Source organism: Vulpes vulpes, chromosome 14, assembly GCF_048418805.1.
Source record: "Vulpes vulpes isolate BD-2025 chromosome 14, VulVul3, whole genome shotgun sequence".
NCBI classification, from domain to species: domain Eukaryota; kingdom Metazoa; phylum Chordata; class Mammalia; order Carnivora; family Canidae; genus Vulpes; species Vulpes vulpes.
Window position 1 is genome coordinate 7,834,150 of NC_132793.1, and position 22,711 is coordinate 7,856,860.

Consider the following 22,711-nt stretch of genomic DNA (forward strand, 5'->3'; position numbering starts at 1 on the left):
AACAAGACAAACGATCTTCCTGCCTTCGGGGAGCTGACATCCTAAAGCAAGCTAGAATTCAAGTTACAAGATTGTAACTATATAATACTATTATAACCATAATTTATAATAATATAGAATAGGCACTATTATTTCCATGTTATAGATGAGGACGAGGTGAACTAACTAGGTAATATGTGGTGGGGTAGATTTAAACTCAGGTCTGGCTTAAACTCTCTAAGAAACACGTTTTCTCCTATAAAAAGGAAAATAATACTTATTTTACAGTATGACTGTTGGTAGAGACACTAAAACATCTGGCACACACGCAGGAGCTCCTCAATAAAGTATAATTTGTAATAAGAGGAAAATGATTCATGAACTTGAGTGTGCACCCTGTGTTTTTCATCTCCTTCAAAGCGGACAGCTCTTTTAATGAGGAACCTTCTCAAAAGTTCTTCCCATGTAACTCTGGTTTGGAGGATTTAAGATGCATTTTTCCATAATAGAACTTTACCAACAGGACCAAATTCTACTCAGGAATCGTTAGCAAATGGGATCCGACGAATGCTTGCGAAGATAGAGTTTAATTGTGTTTTATCCATTTCAAGTATTCATTTCAACCTTTCTGAGATAGAGGCATAGTAACCACCAATTTTATGAATGAGGAAACTAGGTTCACAGAGGTTAAAGACCCTGCCCTAGGCCACACAGCTTGTGAGTGGTGGATCCATGGCTTCATCCCAATCTGTGGAGACCAAAACTATTATTCATACAGAACTGCTTCCTATATGACACACAAATAAAGCCCTCCAGGATTTACCAACAACTTCTCCCTCAGCACACGGAGAATGCATTGATACTTTTCTTTTTCTTTCTCTTTTCACTGAGGAATGAGGAAATAATCAATAATCAATGGTCTATTATTTGCTTACTGGGTGCTGGCCAAGGTAAACACCACTGGTGTCCTAAGCTCCAGGAGAGACAAAACCAAGAGAGACAACATCTGTAATTTCAAGGAGGTTTTTGTCTACTCGGGGAGAGAACTCTGAGACAAATGTAACAGAGATAATGACCTTAATTTTTTGAGAGCCTAATTCCTGTACTTAATAACTTTAATGCTAAACATTTTAGAGCTTTAGTATATGCCAGGAACTACCAATGCTTTGTCATCCTCAGAAAAACACCACTCGGTAGGTGCTACCATTATCCACTTGGAGATGAGGTCCTCGAAGCTTACAGTGATAAGTAAATCATCCCTGGTTTATCTGCCTGCTAAGTGACGGAGCCGGGATTCGAACTTAACAGCATTTCTTTGCTAATATTCCTTTGGCTTTATTCAATTATACAGTTTCCCAAATCAAAATTGCAATATTAAGTTGAACACAAGGTGTAATAACTGAGACATTATAAATTGCCTCTTTTGTATGTAGTTCTCAAAAACCAAGGCATGCAATATAGTAATGCCATGAGGTAATCCTTACTGAGTGCTTTCCTGTGCTAAGAACTATATATACATTGTTCTCACAGCAAACCCCATGAGATCGGCTATTACTATTATTACTATTATCATTATTGCTGTTCCCATGAATTTTGGGCTTTACCCACTTTGTGAGGTTGGTTCTAACACCATCCATGCTACAGATGCAGAGGGTAAGTCCTCTGGATCACAATCAGAAAGCAGACCTAGACCCTATACCCAGTTTAGTCAAAGCTTTGAAGCACAAGACTATATTATTACCATTTAATATATTTGAAAGAATTTTGTGTTTTTCAGTAGTGAAATCAGCTACTGTTCTTCCAAGGACTCTTCCACTCTACCCTCATCACACGTGCTCACACACATGCACACACACACATATAACCATGCTTTGTCATCTGTGGTAGCTTGGTGTGAGGGCTGGAGTATAATTATCCATTCAGGACTTGGTATGATTTCCCAGAACCAAACAGAGGACCTGGGCCTGTCTCGGTAATGATGGTGGGCATTTATGAGATGCTTCAACATCCCTCATTAGTAATTCCCAGAAGGATCTCGGGCAGGATGACTCATAGAGGCTAAGTAATGAGCTTGGGATGAGGCCCAGTTAGGAAGAGTTTCTGGGACTATGCTCAAAGTAGTCATTTTGAATTTAGCTGCACCTTGTCAAGGATGGATATGTGTTGATGTCAACCATGCTTCCAAGAACCAATCTTCTTCCCTCTGCAATCCAGGATAAAAATTGCTGGTGACTTTCTCCACTGGACATGAGAAACCAATTTCCCTGAAATAAGAATGTTCTTGTTGGCCGTTATGACACTAATGACTGCCTACGCTTCCAAGTCTCTGCTTGGAGTTTATAAGGAAACAGAGGGCTGAACTCTTGTGAAAATCTAGAAATTATGAGGTTGTTTCCCTTTTTTCTTGAGTGCACCTGCAGAAAGAGAAAGAAAACACAAGGAGAGAGGATAACTCAACATCTGACTTAACAGAAGAGTTATTTATTGATCATTCACTATGTGCCAAGCATGTGCCAGAAGCAAGGTACACAGTGTTCTACTAAATGTATCTTCTGGGCAGCCTAGGTGGCTCAGGGGTTGAGCACCTGCCTTCCGCCCAGGGCGTGATCCTGGAGTCCCGGGATCGGGTCCCACATAGGGCTCCCTGCAGGGAGCCTGTTTCTCCCTCTGCCTGTGTCTCTGCCTCTCTCTCTCTCTCTCTCTGTCTCTTGTGAATAAATAAATACAATATTTTTAAAAAATAAAATAAATGCATCTTCTATGTGGGGCTTTTTTTTTTTTAAATCACTATCAGCATATAAAGCAACCTCGTATCACACAGCCCCACACAAATCGATCCCATTACCCTCCTTTTGGTGAAATTCCCACTTAGGGAACATTTCCAATATTCTGAGATGTTCTTGGTTTAACAAAAGGCGATGTAAAATACATAATATAAGTGGATGTATACAATAAGGGCTAGAGTCAGAAAATCTGGGGTCTGAATCCCAAATGAGCCACGTGTGAAATTGAACTCCCTAAGCTTCAGTCTTAGTGACTCATTTATTTTTGTCATTGGGCTAAACTCAATGGGAAAACTTTCATAAAATGTCTAGCTTACCTGCCTGGTTTATCATAAGTCTAGAAAGCTCTCATTTGTATACTCTGTAAGAAGTATACATTACATATCATATATAATCCCTAATATATGATATATATAATATGGACTACTGAATGTATATATAAATAGATATCTAAGTAGCTACAATGCATTACACCAATACATTGTAACAGTAGATATAATACATTATATTAATATAAGAAACATTGTAATAATATAGTTATTTTTATTAACATTAGCAATCATGAGCATTTCAGGACAAATCTGAAATGAGTGCGAGCTCAATTTTGACTGCTAAAGGATCTGAAGAAACAAACTATAGAGGTTTACAATAAACTCACCAAGGAGGAGTTGCTAACTCTAGGATGGAAAAAAAAAAGCCGGTCACGTGACTGGAGGGTGGGGGTGGGGAGGGGTGAGGGTGGGAGAAAACACGCAGCCGGCTGTCGTTCCAGTGCTGGGTCAGAATGACAGAACGCGAATTACTTTATTTTTAAAAAGATTTTATGTATTTATTCATGATAGACATAGAGAGACCGGGGTGCGCAGAGACACAGGCAGAGAGAGAAGCAGGCTCCCTGCAGGGACTCGATCCTGCAACCCCAGGATCACGCCCTGGGGCGAAGGCAGGCGCTGAACCGCCCAGCCACCCAGGGATCCCCCACGAATTACTTTAAAACTATCAACAAAAATCTCCAACTTCTCCTCCTGAGTTGGCAGGACAAGTTCTACTCTTGCCAGCCACGACGGCTCTAGAGGTTGCCTGCGTGCATGGGCCCCAGCGCTGGCCTGGGATGCACTCTGGGGGGGGGGGGGGGGGGGGGGGCTGGCGGGCACCCGAGGCTGCACGTGCGCATCTTTGCACGGGGCCCCGGGTGTGCAAAAAGGAAAGGGGCCTGTGGACGTGGGCGAGGGAGCGCAGCCTCAAGGGCAAGCCACGCGCTCCCCGCGCGTTCCCTAACTACCCACAGGCCTACGGCCCCTGCGGAGCGCTGACTACGGACGAGGCTCGGCGGTTGGCGCCTCGCCCGCTGTAACTCGTTACATGGAGCAGCCAGGGACGAGGCCACGACGCCAACCGGCTCGCCTGGCCCAAGTTCAGAGCCCCAGGTGAACCGCCCTCCTGGGATGCATTTCGCTACGTCTCCAGCCCCCCACCTGGGGAGGCGCAGAGAGCCAACCCGGCTCCAAAAGGACCTCCGTCCGGGCTGGCAGGCGCCGGCTCCCGGGAGGCGCGCGGACCCCGGGCCCCCGGGCCCCCGCGGCCGCCGGCTGCCTTCCCAGGGCCGCCCTCGGAGACCTCGCCCGCCCGGCAGCGCGATTGTGCAAGCGCCGGGCTGCAGCCGCGGCCGCCACTGCCGGCTCCTGCCCGCCGGGCCAGGGCGGGGAGCGCGCAGGGCGCACCCCCGGTGAACTCCCGGCCGGGGAGCAGCGCACCCGCCACCCGAAGGCCGGGCGCCCTCGCTCACCTCGCTGACTCCATCCTATTTCCACCCCCAGCCCTGCTCCCCCCGCCCCCCCGCCCGGGTCCCGCGTCCCTCCCGCCCGGCCAGCCGGGGCCCGCTCCGCCCGACCCAGGGTGCTCATTGGCCACCCGGGGCCTGCCCCGTCCGCATAAATACATGGTCCCTGGGCATGGAGCATGGAGACGGATAGGTGGAGACCGCAGCGCCTCGCAGCATCTGTCGCCCCTCCTCGACACCTCCACTTGGCGGCTCCAGACCTGGACGGCAGCCGCGCGGACCCACAGGCGGACCCGTATCCCTTCGCTTCCTCTTCCAAGAGACACCCAAGCCCCAGAGGCCCGCGCTCGGCCGGCACCGCGCCCCGAGGCTGCCGTGCGGGGCAGCGCCGAGCATCCTTGCCGAGGTCCTTTCTTCCCCCGGTTCCCCTGCCGCCCGCTCCATCACACCTGCTGTCCCTCTTCGCCCCCGGCCCCCGCCCCCACCTCCCAGAATCGTCAAGCCCCCACATCCCGCCGGCGCCACTGGAGCAGAATCGCGTTTCCCGGTCCCCGCGCCCTCCCACGAGCCCGGTGTCCCCCCGCTGCCATGAGCTGCCCCATCGCCAAGAGCCGCTCGCTCGTCGCCCTCCTCCAGCAGCTGGGCCACCTGGGGCAGCCCCCCAGACCGGTGGCGTCGGCGGCGTGCGCATCCCCCCGGCCGCGGGAGGTGCCCCTGTGCCCGCCCATGGAGCCGGGCGAGGCGCAGAACGCGGCCGCCCTGCCGGGCCCCACCAACTGGCCGCTGCTGGGCAGCCTGCTGGAGATTCTCTGGAAGGGGGGCCTCAAGAAACAGCACGACACGCTGGTAAATGCCTCGTCGGGCCCCCATTCCCTCTCCGCCCCCTGCGCTGGGCGAGGCGCGCGGCCCCGGGCGCACCGGGCGCTCCTGCGCGACGGCAGGTGCGGCCCCGGGGAGCGGGGGGCGGGGGCGGCGGGTGCGCCCGGGGCTGCGAGGGCCGCGCGCCCACCTGGTCTGCCCGCCGCAGGCCGAGTACCACAAGAAGTACGGCAAGATCTTCCGCATGAAGCTGGGTTCCTTCGACTCGGTGCACCTGGGCTCGCCGTGCCTGCTGGAAGCGCTGTACCGCACGGAGAGCGCGCACCCGCAGCGGCTGGAGATCAAGCCCTGGAAGGCCTATCGCGACTATCGCGAGGAGGGCTACGGGCTGCTGATCCTGTGAGTCCAGGAGGCAGGCCGGGGGGCGGGGGGGGGAGGGCAGTGCAGGGCGGGGGGGCTCGGAGAGGGTTTCCAGCGGCCGTACCCACAGTACGCACGGGGGGACACGAAAGCCTCTTCCCGGAGCAGCCTCGGGCTCTTGCCTAGACCAGAGGGAGTTGAGAAAAACCCAACACCTGTGCTGTGCACCCAACACCTGCCTTCCCTCTGGCCCCTGGGCAGCGCCCTGCCTTTCCGCCAGAGAAAGACCCAAAGCTTTGTACAGATTGTGGTTTCAGACTCTTGGGCGGGTCGAGGTTCGCAAGTCAGCGTGCGGGGCCAACGTATTCCATACCGAATTATCCCTTCCCATCATCTCCAATCCCTTCTTGTGAGCGCAGACGCCAGAAAGTAACTTCTGCTTCTGAGAGCTACCTTCCTTTCCGGAGGGGGGTGGAGGGTTATGACCCAGGTCTGGTCAGAAAGGTGGGTCAGGGTCAGATATTTTTTTTTTTTTTAGATAGATAAAAGCCACAATGTGGTGACATTTCTCTGCTTTTTAATTGTTAGCACCCTTTCTTTTTGTACTCCCAAATCGTAATGCCAAATAGTGGTATTTTTCAGGATGTAATTACTGGAATCAGAAGCCACAGCGATGCATGATGCCTCATAGGCTGTGTGTGCGATGGGGTGAGGGAAGACGGTGGATGACTGGAACAGGCTTTTACAGCTCCAGTGAACCTCTGACTGTGTATTATTTGGAGGCAATGATAGAATTCTCGGATTGAGGTGTTCTGTGAATGTGACTTTCAGCCCAAGTCAGTGGATTATTAGAGGAGACAAAATTTTTCTCAAACAGATCTGAGTTGCTGATGAAGGGGATGTTGGGGGCCCACTCTTACTGCTGACAGTGGAGGCATCTGGCCTCCCAGGTCAGCCCCAGCAAGGGCACCTCAAAAGCCCTGAACCCAGGTTACCTGCCTGGACGTCACCCTCCTAGTGTAATCTTTGGCTGGAAGGAGAGGTGACTTTTTCACTCTGTTGTCAAACCAGCCCCAAATATTCCAACGCTGACATTCTCTGGGTAGTTCTTGGCACGATTCTCAGCGTCCACTTGATTCTATAGTTCACACATTTGCAGAGCTGGAGATGTCTGTGCCTCTCCCTTCTTTTCCTGTCGATTTGCTCTGAGTATAATTAATTCTGCTTTGCTCCCAGGGAAGGAGAAGACTGGCAGAGGGTCCGGAGTGCTTTTCAGAAAAAACTAATGAAACCAGTAGAAATTATGAAGCTGGACAACAAAATCAATGAGGTTCGCAGGCTGGGAACAGCTTTTCTGGGTCTCCTGGAGAGGGAGGGATGTTTATGAAGCTTCATGTCATGGCTACAGAGTACAGGCAACCTGGATGGTTCGGGAGTCTTCCTTTTCTCCCTACTCCTCTCCACATCCTCCTCCCCCAAGCCCTTATTCCTCCTTCCTTCACTTTCTTGTAAACAAGATCCCAATGAAGGAATGATTATAAGCAGAGACTTTGGTATTTCACAGTCTTGGATTGGAACCTCAGCCTCCACCCCCTAGTTCTGTGACCTGACTATGCCTTTAATTTCCCTAAGCTTCACTTTATCAATCTATGAACTGGGCACGCCACAAATTTGCTGGCAGGAATAAGTGAGATAATGCTCATAAAATTCCTAGGTCACACACGCACACAAAAATTCCTAGGTCATGGCATTTGAGCTGGGTTTTGCAGGATGAATAGGAGTCTTCAAGCCAGAGAAGGTGGAGAAAGGCATTCAGGCAGAGAGAATAGCCTGCGGCAGATAGGGAGGCATGACATAGGGTAGTGCGTTCAGAGAATAGTACATTCAGTGCAGCCGAGGGGAGGCTTTCTCTGAAACAATGCTGGACAGAAGACAGGCCTTCCCAAGATTTTTGTACCATGATAAGGCATTTAGACATTATCCTTTAGTCAACACAGGGCCAAAGAGGGAGGGATTTAAGCATACAGTATTCTCTTTACTCCCAGTCACTTTGGGTGTTTTGAACTGAACCTGGACCAGAGAGGATCATATAGGTGCAAGATTGCAAACCCAGAAGGTTTCAGAGGCCAGAAAATTAATATAAATGTGTAAGGAAGGCCTAGCAGGGATTTTAGCAAACAGAACAGTGCATGCCCTTTCTGGAAGGGACAGCTGCCCCAGCTCCAAAAAACAACTGCCATGTGGGAATGCAGACTCGGTGTCTTGAGATTATGTCATAATTATTATGATTATTGATAAGTAGTGAAAATTCCATAAGTTTATGTGAAATTTCTGGATTTTTTTTTTTATGGTAACAAATTCAAAGTCCTTCTTAACGCACTATGTGGACAAGCTCAGAATGCCCATTGGTTACGCGGATGGGTTTGTGGTCATACATGCCTTGTTGCAGGTCCCAGAATGGTCACTTTCCAGTTAGGTGTCAGAGGGTGAGCTCCTTAGCCCTGCTCGAAGCCCTTCTCTCCTCTGTTACACAGGAAATGGGAGTAATGACAGTACTTTCTACCTCACCGGGTTGTTGTGAGGATCGGCTAAGATAACACCCGACGTGCAGTGCTTGGTACTATACAAGCCTTGTTAAAAGTGAGGCGTTAGTCATCTAAAACCCTGATTTGGGCAGCTGGCATCTAGAGCCCTTCTGTAACTTGTCCCAGGGCACAGAGCTATTTAGTGAAGGAGCCGTGTCCTAAATTTGCAGATTTTTCTGCTGCCAAGTTCCAAGTGCTTAACACAATACCAACCAGTAAGGAGATGCTCACTGGCCCGTTATGAAAGCAGCAAACCTCATAGTGCTTGGCATGTGCCAGCAGGGACACTTGGCTCATTCCTCCTTCATGGTTTATTCCCTATTCTGATTAGAAGAGATGTTTTCCTTTTCTTAAATTTAGATCAAAAGCTGAAACCTAAGCTTTAGGGTGGTTTCGGGGAAAAGCTGAGAAAATAACCCTGGGCCGAGGTTGTTAGGGCAGAAGGTGAGCCCCCGGGGGGAATATATAATTACTGTTGCTTCAGAATGAATAACATCACGGGCAGTGAATACACAGGGTAACAAAACCTGAAGTTAGCTTACTGAGCTTTTAAACTTTTGTTTTCCTTCAATGACTGCGATGTGTCTGTTGTGGTTTCTCTCTTTTAAGGTCTTGGCTGATTTTATGGGGAGAATAGATGAGCTCTGTGATGAGCGAGGCCGCATTGAAGACTTATACAGTGAACTGAACAAATGGTCATTTGAAAGTAAGTTGTCCTCACAGTCTTGTTCGTTTGATTCGCAAGTGGCTCTGTCGATAACTCTTCTAAAATCCTATACTGTCGCTGACAAACAAGGGCCATTCAGGCAGTCTTTTCAAGCTTTTGGGCACTCATGCTTTGCACTATGGGTTGCTTATGTAGTCATTCAACAGACGTTTATTGAACACCGACTATGTGCCTAGCACCGTGCTCGATATTAGGGACACAGCAGTGGATAAAACAGGCGATGCCCATGTTCCCACGGAGCTTAGAGTCTACTGGGGTTGACAGTCAACAAGTAAACACACTTTAAGAGATACATGGCCCAGGGGTCAGGGATTCAAGAAAGAACCCAAGCGCCTAGATGAGGCAAGTCTGCTTTGAGAAGGAGACAGTTGAGGTGAGGTCTAAAGCAACAAGCCACAGGGCATCTGTGGGGAGAATGTTCCAGACCTTGGAGACTGGAAGGGCAAATACCCCTGAGGTGGAAGCATGAGCGATGTCTCTGTAGCTTCAAGGATGCTGATGTGGGTGGATGGTAGGGAAAGGGAAAGAGGGGCTGAGGAAGACCAAGCCAGGGGCTGTAAGGTTCTGGCCAGATCTTGAGCTTTTAGTTTGAGATAGATGGGGAGCCACGGAGGGTTCCAGACAGAAGACAGGGGGATGATCCCTTTCTTTGTGGAGCACTCCAGGAACAAAAAGCAGAGCTCCACCTGGACCGGAATGCTGCTCGGTGGGGATGCAGGCAGGGAAGCAGTTTCAAAAGAATAGGTAGGCTGAAACCTACTGACTGAGGAGGTTCGAGGCTGTGGGAGACTCTGAGGGAGCTACCTCAGCTGAGCTTGGTCAAGTGGTGCTTCATGGGGGTGGCGAATACCTGCTGAGGCCCAGCAGAGGAGTAGGAGGTCGCTGGGGGAAGGCCAATGACGGAGCAGAGAAGATTCTATTGAAGGAACAGAAAGGTGTTTAAAAAGACTGGAGCATAAAAAAAAAAAAAAAAAAAAAAAAAAAAAAAAAAAGACTGGAGCATGTCCTACAAGGGAGGGGCGTGGTGAGGGCAGAGGATGTGAGGAAGGCAGTGACCAACACCTGTAGACCAGGGATGGGAATTCGGTTCTGAGCTTGGGAGTACCTGGGAGGTACTCCCAGAAGGGTGGCTTGGGTGGATTTGCTGGAAGGATCACTCTGGCTGCTGATGTGAGGGACTGGAGAGGGCACCACAGGCTGGAAGCTTTTACTGTGATCTGTCCCCCCGTCAGCTCAGCCTCACTTTAAAGATAGCGACCCTTTGCCTATCTTAGCACATTCGAAAGCGCCACGCGAAGGAGAAACCCACAGAAGGTGTTAAGGGAAAGGAGAGAAGCATAAAGCGAAGGAGTGATTACGGAGGAGAAAGGAGGTGTATGCTTTGGAAATTGTCCACTGGAAATACCCAGATGAAGGCGTATCAAATGCATGTCTTTGCAAGTCAAAGAAGATCTGACTATGATGGTTTAAAGATTATTGTCCAGCATTATGAGAAGTCTGGAGGCGGGCGGTCCACAGCTGGCGCTCAGCAGTGTCACTGGGGGCTCTATCCTTTGCTCATCCATCCTTAGCTTGTTGGCTTGTTGTGAAATGGTTACAGCCCCTCCTGGTCTCACCTCTGCATTCTAGGCAAGAGCCGGAAGGAAAGAGGGAAGAGCTCAGTCAGCTGCACTTGCCCCTTTTATCAAGAAAGCAAAAGAGTATTCCCCTTAAATACCCTCACTGGCCAGACTGGGGCCATGTCAGGTGGGGGCTGCTACAGAAAGCCTGGGGAATCAGGGAACAGGATTGTCACCAGAGTCTTAGAGCAATCCAGATTTATTGCCTGAGAACGGATACGTTGACACTCTCAAATCGGGGTCCTCTTAGAGAAGAATTTGGGGAGAATGAGTATTGGGTAGGCCATTAACAATATCTACTACACATGACATCAATGATAAACTGTGACAAAAGCCAGGCATTGGCAGGAGATATTCATTCGTGTATAAACTGGCAATATTTTCACTGTGGCTTTTCTGGCCAGGAGGTTCTGCAGGGGATGGGGCATTGGACATGGAGACAACTTCTAGAAAGTGAGGAGAGTATCATGCCCCCCTTGCTCTCAGCCTTTTTGCCTTCCCTCTCTTCCTAAAAAAAAAAGACCTTGAGTTTGCTAAAGAAAGAATCGAGCCTTTAATGGCCAGCTACTCGTAGACTCCAGTGCTGCTGTGATGTTAACTGTTGATTATTTTAAATGACAGGCATCTGCCTTGTGCTCTATGAGAAGAGATTTGGACTCCTTCGGAAGAATGCGGGGGATGAAGCTCTGAACTTCATCATGGCCATCAAAACAGTAAGCATCCCCTTGAGGAGAGCGATTTTCCTGATTTATAGAACTTAACAACCAAACTCCTGTTTCCCCAGGAGTGGCACAGCCCTTCCCACCCATTTTATTGCACTAGTTAAGGGTTCGGCTCCAGGTGTCACGTGTTTGCACGTACGTATGTGCATGTATGTTCATAAACCAGGAGCAGCCACCTCATTGTTTAGGCAACTTCAAGTAGGTATTTCAATTAAAGGTCAGTCAATTAAAATACTATTTGAAAAAGAGTCTGAAATTTTTCCAGGGTAATATTTTTGAATCGTTTAGATCACATGTGGATGTCATAGATGCTGTGAAACTGGTGTAGAAATGGCTGAAGTTGGGAAATGAATGGAAATTGAAGTCGATATGAAAGTGATGGTTTTCCTTTTTTCTACATTTAAAAAAATATTTAGGTCATAAGATCAAACTTTTTTTATTAAACACAGCCAGTGGAAGGTCATCCCAAAGACCATTTTGATTGTGCCATTGGGACTGGGGAGGGTTCTGCTTCCAGGATTGGAGGCTTTTGTGGAAGCGTGGAGAATGCTCCTCTTGAGGGTGACAGTTGTCTTTGAGAGAGGTAGATACCAGAATGAAAAGTCATTGTGTTCCCCACAGATGATGAGCACGTTCGGGAGGATGATGGTAACCCCGGTCGAGCTGCACAAGAGCCTCAATACCAAGGTGTGGCAGGCCCACACGCTGGCCTGGGACACTATTTTCAAATCAGGTAACCTGGCCACACACCACGACCCCCAGCAGCCCTATCTCTGGAGCTGCTGTCAGAGGCTGGAATGATCTTCTTGGCCTGACGACCTTGATCCTTTGATAGAGTTGCTCCTCCTGATCGTTTCAGGCTTCGTAAACACGAGTTTAGAAATCACCCTGGCATAGACAGATTCTAAGGAAAAGACAGCTTTGTGTCATCTTTGGGAGCTGGAAGTGGTTAAAAGCAAGAGCTTTGGAGTCAGAGATGGAGAGACTCAAACTCCAGCTCTGCCATTGGTGTAGCAGGTTGACCAGAGGTGCTATATCTCTTTCAACCTCAGTAGTCTTGTCCCTAAAATGGGCTAACAACAACAATAATAATACTTCCCTCAATGCCACTGCTTATAGGTCTAATCTAGATAATGTAAAAACCTGGCTTATCTCAATACCCAATGGATCAGAACTATTTCTGCTACAATATTAGGGGAATATTGGTGCTATGAGTATTGTTCTGTGAGTATCTATACTTACCAATATGTACTAAGAGGAGGATCCATAGCATGTCACACCATGTCATATATTTTATACATACACATAAAATGTAAAATAGGTCCTTCTATTAGCCCTGAGTGACTGCACTAAAGCACGAAGAATTAATTTGTCGGGATTACATGCTAGGTGATGGTGAAGCCGGGGTTGGAAGCCAGACAGAAGGGCTCCCAGAGCTAAGCTCTAACTGCTGTACTGCTTACGCTCATCATTATTACTGTCATCCTCACCATTATTATTATTCTCGCGGTGGCTTGCATAGTGGGTTGAAATGAAGGGATACATGCCTAGGATGCTCTTTACAAGCATTGGAAATTTCTGCTATTATTGTCAGCAGGCACAGCACGGCACCTGAGTGTGTGTGTGCATGTGTGTTTATGCTTGAAAACATTGGGGGAGGCTCTCTTCTCCTCGATGGCCCAGCTTCGGGAGCCAAGTCCCACACTGCCTGTATTAGTGAACAAGTCAGCAAGATGACTGGATCTGGGTGCCAATTCTGATTCTGAGAGTGGACCCAAATTCCATCTCTGTCTCATGATGATCTCTTCCAAACTCTAAGCTCTTACTACTCAAAATGTGATGTGCAGAGCAGCAGCAGCAGCCACCGCAGCAGGAGCCTGTTGGAAATGCAGGTTCCCAGGCCTGCCCTAGACCCCCGAATCAGAATCTGCATTTTAGCAAGATGCCTGGGTGATTCTTTGGCATGTTAAATTTGAGGAGTCCTGCTCTTGTGGGTGCTGATCAGTCCTTAGTGACTTAACAACAAGGCAACGTTAGCTCATTGAACAAATTGTCAGTGTCCCCAACAAGGCCCTTTAGTGTCACAGGGAGGATTTTTACCAGGGGCTCTCTTGCATTCTTTCTCCTCCTAATCTTCCCCTGACTTCCTTCCTCTCTTCTCTTCTCCAATAGTCAAATCTTGTATCGACAACCGCTTAGAGAAATATTCTGAGCAGCCCAGCACGGACTTCCTCTGTGATATTTATCACCACAATCAGCTTTCCAAGAAAGAATTATATGCGGCTGTCACGGAGCTCCAGCTGGCTGCCGTAGAAACGGTAAGGTTGGGCCTGAGGTTAGTTCACTGAACGAACAGGCTGGGAAATCTTTTTCGTGATGAGTTGTAAATAGTCATTCAACTCATTCATTCCACAAGGATGATCTGAACACTGGTTCAGCAAAACTAAAAAGTCTCGTACGAGATGCTGCAAAAGACTCAGGTCCTAGCCTCGGTCTTTAAAGGTATGATAGGAGGTGAATTCATGTGCTCTGGAGGGAGGGAATCAAATGCCATGCCAGATACACAAGCTGCTAGGGGAGTTCAGAGGCGGTAAATCCCACACCACAGAAGGATAGATAATCTAGATTTTAAAAAATAGAGTAAGTTCTAAGAGGTTGTGCATGTTACCCCAAAGTGCCTGACTGTGGTTGTTACTCTAATAATATTGGAACGCTCTCTGACAGTCCAATTATTTTTTTCTGATTAAAAGCATAAACATAGTGAGTTAGGGAAAACTTGACTTCAACTTGCATGAAACAACCACTTTTAAATACCAAAATTCTTGGGGCACCTGGGTGGCTCAGCGGTTGAGCATCTGCCTTTGGCTCAGGTCGTGATCCTGGAGTCCTGGGATCGAGTCCCACATCGGGCTCCCTATGGGGAGCCTGCTTCTCACTCTACCTATGTCTCTGCCTCTCTCTGTGTGTCTCTCATGAATAAATAAATAAAATCTTAAAAAAAAAATAAGTGCCAAAATTCTCTCCCCATTGTGCTTAATATTCATGGTAGGTACACCAACCAGCCAGACTCCAAACCCAAATTCTGACAGGTGTTCAGGTTTAATTGTCTTCGATGCATTCTTGGCCCTACCCCTGCAGGGATGCATATCAATATTCCTCATGGCTCACCATTGCATACACCTATAATCTCTAACAAGAATGTGTCCCAGTTCGTTTCATTTCCATGTTTCCCCTACTTTAGTGTTTCTCTTCCAAAGAAAAAGTAGAGTTTTCTCCATCCTGGGGAAACAGCAGGGTTATAATTTCTCCTCGTGCTCCAGAAGGCTGTTGAAGAATTCATTTTGCTCACTGTCAAACTGCATCACTTAACCTAAGAGGCTCCTTAAAGTGATAAAAATAAAGCTTCATCCATTATCTTTTGTTTTCAGCTGGAATGAGAGCTCCATAAGGGTGATGATTGGGTTTGTCCCCTGTTGGGTTCCTAGGATGTAGAATAGTACTTGGCACAAAGTAGCTGCTCAGCGAATACTTGATGAATAAATGAAAGGATTCAGGAACTACTGAGGGCCTACTGTGTGCCAGGCACTGTTCCAGATGCTTGAGGGACCACCATGAACCAGAGAACAACGTCTCAGCCTTCATGGAACTTAACTGCTGGGAGGGAAGACCAACCAGAGACCCGTAAACACACAAATACATGTGATCATTTCAGATAGTGGTAGGAGACATGGAGGAAACCATCAGAGAGATGGGAGAGAAGGAGGTGGGGTTGGGTGGGGGTCGGGGTCCCTCTCTGAGGAAGTGATCCTAGAGCCCGCTGAATCGGTGAGAGCGAGCCAGCCAGCCAGGGGAAGTCTGGGGGAAGAGCTCTCCAGGTAAGGGAACAGCATGTGCAAGGAAGGACCTTGGAGCAGAAAGAGGGTGGGAGCTGGAGACCTAGTAAATGTGGTCAGGTTGACATTGGAGAAGGCAAGGGGCCCTATGAACCAGAAGCCTTAGTAAGCCATTTGGATTTTATGACACCTGTGATGGAAGGCCCTTGGGGTATCATAAGCAAGAGAGTAGCCTGATCAGATTGATGATTTGAGAAGAGGCCTCTGGCAGGTGGGGTGGAAGATGGAGCTAGAAGAGGAAATGTGGATGCAGGGAGGCCAGCTACGAGAGGGAGCTCCTCCACGGAGGTCAGGCCGGGTTAGTTAGGGCCTGTGAGGTTTCCCAGGCCACTCTCACTCCTGCCGTTACCCTAAAAGGCCCAGGCTGTCTTACAAGGCTCTGGCCAAAGCGCCAGTCATCTGCCTTTTGGAAACTCTATTTGGTACTTGCGGTAAGGGACCCGCTGATATGGTTAAATGTTTCTTTTTTGGTCCTGGCAGTTCTGGAAGTCACTTTTGGAAAATCAGAAAAGTTTGAAAGTGTATCTAATTTGGTGGCTACGCCCTCTTCCTGTTTTGTAAATTGGACTCTTGTAATGCCACAGTTTATTTGCAGCTGAAGCTGCCAGTCCTCTGACATGAAGAAGCCTGCCTTGGAGGCACCTTCTTCCCAAAATAGTAAATGCCATTGGCCCCGAATCATCTTGCACTTTGCTCGCTTATGTGAGTGGCACATGGCACTTAGCAAAAGCGTCTTCGTGTCTGCAATGACCATTTTTACAGGAATATTTGGCTTACATTAGCTTAAAAAAAAAAAAAGGCCTAAAAACAAATACATATGACTACCAGTGGTGAATATGATGAAGCTAAAAGCTAGGCTGTCTGTTTCAGCCAATATTTTTTTCTCTTCTTGTTGCCTTTGGAAAGGAAGTAAAGCATGCCACTTAAAGACCATGAGCCTTTGTCAGAAACTGTGGCTGGTTCCTTGAAATATTCAACTCACAGTTAGAATTTCTTATTTTGGTGTTGGCACCCTCCCGCAAGCGTTCTTTGCCTGTGGCTGAAACCCAGGGTTTGATAGGTAATGCATTTTCATTTTTGTTGTAACTTTTTAGGGGGTGTCCCCCCCAAAAAAAACCCTCTCTTCTAAATCCAGAAATGCAGGTTCTTGTGCATTTGCACTATAAAATTAAAAAGACAAAAAATCTCATTAGCAACGCTACTGGGATCTCCATCCCTCTTTCCCACCCAAGTATTCTATCCATTTTCTACATTGAATAATTTTTAATTAGATGCTTTTTTATTTTGAGATAATTATAGATTCACATGCAGGTCTAAGGAAAAATAGAGAAGGGTCCAAGGATCCTTCCCTCGGTTTCTCTCGGTGGTAACATCTTGCAGCAATAAAACCTTATCAAAAAAAAAAACAACAACAACAACAACAGCTTATCACAACCTGGAAGTTGACACAGATACCATCCCAAACAGCTTGCTTTTCCTTCACCTGCTCTACATGGTTCATTTGTGTTCAAACAATTTTTGTATGTCAAATTGTAAGTGTCCTAATGCAGCTGATTATTTAAAAGAGTCTACGTGGATTAAGCTATTCTTAATTGGCATTATTTTCTAAAATAAATCTGACTTTTCGTATATTGTATTTGTGTAATGCACAGCAAATAAGGACACATGAAAAAGTCTCACTAATACATTTGCAGAGCAAGGTGGGAGGCATCAGCTTTTGTTCCGCTCATGACAGTTTATTTGCAGAAACTCAAGTTCATGTCCACTTGCCTTTCAGACAGCGAACAGCCTAATGTGGATTCTCTACAATTTATCCCGTAATCCCCACGTGCAACAAAAGCTTCTGAAGGAAATTCAGAGGGTATTGCCTGAGAATCAGATGCCCCGGGCAGAGGATTTGAGGAATATGCCATATTTAAAAGCCTGTCTCAAAGAATCTATGAGGTGAGAACACTTGCCTAAGCCAACATGAATATGCTGGGAAGCGTAAATACACAATGAGGGGTCTCCAGGCCCACAGATGGCACCTACAGTTGACTTAGAAACATTTATCAAATTGCAAAAAAAAAAAAAAAAAAAGAGCCTTAGGGCCATGTTCTATTTCTTTTTTCTTCTCTCTCTCTCTCTCTTTTTTTTTCATATTCTTTTCATATTTTATTCATTCCCTAAAGTGTTTGGGCAAATTCTACTAAATCTCTGGAAAGTCAGTGTCCTCCCCTTTCAATTAGTAATAATAATAGTAATAATAATAGTTTAATGAACACTATAAACTCTAAGATTAGGGGCATAAAAAAAAGATTAGGGGCATAATTGAAGAATATGAGAAGTTCACCAAGAAAACCATATTATTATTATTATTATTATTTGATAAGACAAAGAGACATCTTTGTTTTTGAGCCTCTGGTATAAAATGTCCTTGAAAATTCTTTTTACACCCTTTTTGGAAAACCAAACTCACAACATTTCAGCATTCGGAAAGAAAGAGCTTTCACTTCAGGAAGAGCAGATAGGAGAAACCTAGAACAAAAGTCAAGCTTCAGAGTGACATGGGAAACACACGCATTTGAAGTCCAGGAACAGGAAAAAATTCCTATTGACAGCCACTCAGCAGTTCCTGGGTGGGGTGGGGGCGTGGGGAGGGTAACAAACACAATAAGGAATAAAAACAGGAGGTATAAATATCAGGAGGAAAAGACAGAGATTCTTGGGACACCTGGGAGGTCAGTTGGTTAGGTGTCCGACCCTTGATTTCAGCTCAGATCATAATCTCAGGGTTGTGAGATCAGGCATGGAGCCCACTTAAGATTCTTTCTCTTTGCCCCTTCCTCCTAAAATAAAATAAAATAAAATAAAATAAAATAAAATAAAATAAAATAAAATAAAATAAAATAAAATAAAACTTTCTTTAAAAAAAAAGAGAGACAGAACTTCTTTATGAGAGTTGCGATTTTTTGAGTATGAATTTATGCAGGAATTACTTATTTAACCAGTATCTGCATTCCCATTGATATTTGATCTAGAAATTGGTCTGTGCTCACCTGTATGTCTTTAATTTTGTATTTTCTAGGCTTACCCCAAGTGTGCCATTTACAACTCGGACTCTTGACAAGGAAACGGTTCTGGGTGAATATGCTTTGCCCAAAGGAGTAAGTAGGATTTATGCAACCTGTACCTTATAGAGCTTTGAAAGATACACTTTCCAAATATTCATCAGGTGTCCATGAACACTTTTCCTCAGAAAGCGTCACTTTGGAAATATGTGTATTTTAATATATAGCTGACATGTTGCATTGTATGGTGTTTGGATTAATGGTTTGGGGAAAAAGAGACCTAAGTTCAAGCATAGCCTTGAGTGAGTTGCATAACTTTGGTGAGGTTGAGCTTTCTCATCTGTAAAATGGTGATAATAACGGAACCTCTCACATAGGGTTGTGTCAGAATGTGATGCAAAATCTTAAAGTTCTTTCCCTATATATTATCTGGTATATTTCTAGTACTAAACACAGGCTGGCAATCATCATATTATGCTTTTACATTTGTAAGGTGATCCCTTGTGTGAATCTTGCTGTTCAAATGCTTTCTTCTAGTTATTTTAAGTGCTTTTGTGTTTCTGTGTGTTTTTAGACAGTATTGATGCTAAATACCCAGGTGTTGGGATCCAATGAAGAAAATTTTAAAGATTCAAGTCAGTTTAGGCCCGAACGATGGCTTCAGGAGAAGAAAAAGATTAATCCTTTTGCACATCTTCCATTTGGCATCGGGAAAAGAATGTGCATTGGTCGCCGACTAGCCGAGCTCCAGCTCCGCTTGGCTCTCTGCTGGGTAAAACTCTGATTTCTGCAGTTGTGCTCTGTGGCATTCCACAAGGCAGGAAAAGAGGGGGTAATTCTGTCTCTTTTGTGCATGTGTGTTCCAGATCATCCGCAAATATGACATCGTGGCCACGGACCACGAGCCTGTGGAGATGCTGCACCTGGGCATCCTGGTGCCCAGCCGGGAGCTCCCCATTGCTTTCCGCCAGCGGTAAGAACCTCAGGTGAGCATCTGGGGTGCAGTGGACGACCAAAGGGGGGGTCTGAGCTCAGAAGTCAGCCAGACTCTGGTTTGAATCCCTGCTCACCACTGATTGGCTGGGTGACCTTGAGCATTTTCTTAACCTTTCTACCTCCATTTTGTTTTTTCATTTGTAAAATGGGGACCAAAATCTTATCTCTCTAGAAAATTGATATGATACTAAATACTTAGCTGGATCCTGGCATCAATTAAGTGCTCGGATAATCACACACAAGACACTATGTGTGTGATTATCAAGGGTGGACAAACTTTTTCTGTAAAGGGCCAGTTGGCAAATATTTTAGGCTTTGCTGGCCATGAGATCTGTCCCACATCCACTTGACTCTTCCTTGTAACTTGAAAGCAGCCTTACACGATTTAACAAACTGGTGATGTTTGTTTTCTATTGCGATAACAAATTACTAAAAGACATTACTTACCTGTTGCTAAAACTTTTATCACATAATAAATTTATTATCTTGACAGTTTTTTTAGGTCAGGAATCTGACCTAGCTCTTACCAGGCTTAAGTCAAGGTGTTAGCAGGGCTATATTCCTTTCTGGAGGTCCTAGGGGAGAGTCTATTCTCTTGCTAATTTGGGTTGTTGGCAGAATTTAGTTTCTTATGGTTGTAGGACTGAGGTCCCTAATTTTCCTGCTGGCAGCTGAGAGCTAGTCCCAGCTTCTAGAATCCACCTACATTCCTTGGTTCATGACCTCTTCCTCCATCTTCAAAGCTAGCCAGAACGACCTGAGTCCCTCTCTGGGCTTCGGATCTTTCCTCCTTCTGCCATTCAGAATAATCTTCCCATCTCAAGGTCCATAAACTTAAATACATTTGCAAAGTTCTTTTTACCATGCATTCACAAGCTCTGGAAATTAGAGCCTAGATGTTTTCTTAGGGCCATTATTCTGCCTACCACGACTGTACCAATAAAACTTTATTAATAAATACAGGTGGTAGGCCTTATTTGACCACAGGGCTTTGGCTCACTGACCTTTGGAATGTAAGTGTATATGTTTACTAGCCCGTGTTAAGTACTGTTCAATTATATTTCTTTAATATATAATTGTGATTTGCTTTATTTTCCAGGATTTTTTTTTTTACCATGACCAAGAGCAACAATTTTTACCCTCCAATAAGAATGTGCTCATTGCTTCTACGTTACTGGAAAGCAAACTTCAAAGACCAGAACATGAAACAGCACATGAAGAACAGTTAGATCCAGGTGTTTATACTCTTTCTTCAGTACAATTGTTCTAGAAGGCACTATCTGTGTAGATGATGGTACTTAATAAGATTATATCTTACTCGGGAAAGCAGATTGAGTGTTGGAATACAAGGTGCTCTACAGGGTATACTGCTGGCTTACTTGAACCAATGTTAGCGCCATCTTGGCTACATAGAATTACTCACAATCCTGTTTTCTCTTGCATCTTCCATGACATGGCAGGGAAGCTGGGCATTCATCAGTCCAGTAAAAGTCACTAAATGTACCTGTTCCCTGCCCTACCTTATTCACTGCTTGGTTCTTTACTTCTCAAAAGTAAGTTTACATCTCACAATGAAAGACCTATGGTATGGCAGCTAAATTGTCTGTGGCTTGGGGTCATAGTGACAGTCCATTTATTGTAACTCTGTTTAACCTAATATTTGGGAAAATACTTGTTTATAACGAAAGTGAAGCTAAATGTTAAAATTATGAGGTCTCTGTGAAACTGCATTTTTCCTGTTTTGAAACTATAGCATTATTGGGAAACTCGAGAATAACTCTATTTTAAGAAGCGCTTTGATGAAGTCAGAACTTCTTATCTAAGAATGCCTTAATGATTCACTGTGGCATTTTTTATGTCAAAAGATCCTGAAATTCTTTATTTAGCTAATGGATTTCCTCTATGGCATTAAGAAGTAGATCAGTAGCTTTTAAATTTTGTATGTGTGCATGTGGGTGTAATGTAATGACAAGTTGCTTAAATCATCTTGAAATATATATATGTATATATATATTTCTTATTTAGGATCTGATTTATATCTGATTTAGAATCTATGATTTAGGACAATGTCCTAAAGTCCAGTTACAGTTTAAAAATATTCAGTGATTTCCCGTGCTTTAATTTCCCCCTTTGTAGGATAAAACAGTAGGAAAGTGGGCACTATAGATTAACTGTATAAACCATATTATGTGATTTGAACTCTTTGAGAAAATACAGAGTCATGATAGAAAATGCATAGAGTTTTGTACAGTACTTAAAACTTTGGAAAAAAATTTGTTTACACACAGTTTATTTTTACATATGTTTACTACTACTTTTCCTAAAAATATACTATATATTTCTGTATATTTGATAAAGATTTCCCTTTTTAGGTTATATCTTTAGAGTATTTCAGAAGTATACATTTATATCATTCTATTTGAATGAATATGTACATATCACTAAAACAGGTGCATGGTTTCTCCCTTCTGTGAAATTAATTTTAGAATTACAAAGCCACATGCGTTGTCAGATCTCATCTATTGTCTTAGAATTCTCTGAAAATAAAAGTTTTGAAATATTCGAGAACTGTTGCCTCTTCATTGCATTTGTTACATCAAAATTTAAAATTTGCAACTTCGTCTCACTAGAAAATTTTTCATGTGGCCATTTTACAAGCCCAAATCTGCTCTTACAAAAAGCTGGACTTCCTACGTTTTACAGGAAGATGATAATTCGAGTGGCAAAATAACTTTCCATTTTCTTGCTGTTTAAATTTTTTTTTATTTTTTTATTATTTTTTTTGTTTAAATATTTTTCAAGCCCATTTAGTACCAGCTGAACCACCACCTCCCTCCAGATGAGCACAGAAACTCCCAGCTGATCTCGAAATCTGTTCTTTGCACCCTGGCCATTTTGGCCTTCTCAAAATCCAAACCCGATTGTCTCATCCCTGCTTCTGTGGTGTCCCGTCCCTGCTTCCGTGGTGTCCCGTTGCTTTTATGTAAAGATCCAATTTCTGAAGCCAGACGTCAACGTCCTGGAAAATATGGCCCCACTGAACCACAGGCCTCAGCCCACATCATCCACACCCGATGCCTCCGGACCCCACCACACTGGCTTCTGCCTGCCAGTTTCTTTGATTCCTTCAACATTATTGGCCCACAAGGCTGTGCACCTGTGGTCCCTCCTCCTACCATCTTCCCTCCTGGCACATTCCTTCTTTACCTGTTCTTCTCCCATGCACCAGTCAGAGCCCAGCTCAAGCCTCCTGCAGGATGACTGAGATGCCCTAAGGCTGGCCTTGGCATCGAGGTTCATTCAGGAAGTGATTCCAGATGAGACCATGAGGGACTGAGGGCCACAGGGTAGAAAGAGGAGCCAAAGGAGGTGCGATGCGGGGGGGCACTCCAGCCTCA

General features: G+C 45.5%; 1 protein-coding gene across 1 annotated transcript; it reads left to right on the forward strand.

Annotated features, from left to right (window-relative positions):
* Window positions 1-4,727: 4,727 nt before the first annotated feature.
* CYP24A1 (cytochrome P450 family 24 subfamily A member 1) lies at window positions 4,728-21,881 on the forward strand. Its single transcript, XM_072735546.1, has 12 exons — window positions 4,728-5,388; window positions 5,570-5,760; window positions 6,958-7,051; window positions 8,916-9,012; window positions 11,274-11,365; window positions 11,996-12,107; window positions 13,547-13,692; window positions 17,045-17,211; window positions 18,335-18,413; window positions 18,892-19,089; window positions 19,184-19,303; window positions 20,413-21,881. The coding sequence occupies exons 1-11, from the start codon at window positions 5,131-5,133 to the stop codon at window positions 19,292-19,294; spliced, it is 1,545 nt and encodes a 514-aa protein (XP_072591647.1). The 5' UTR covers window positions 4,728-5,130; the 3' UTR covers window positions 19,295-19,303; window positions 20,413-21,881.
* The last annotated feature ends 830 nt before the right edge of the window (window positions 21,882-22,711 follow it).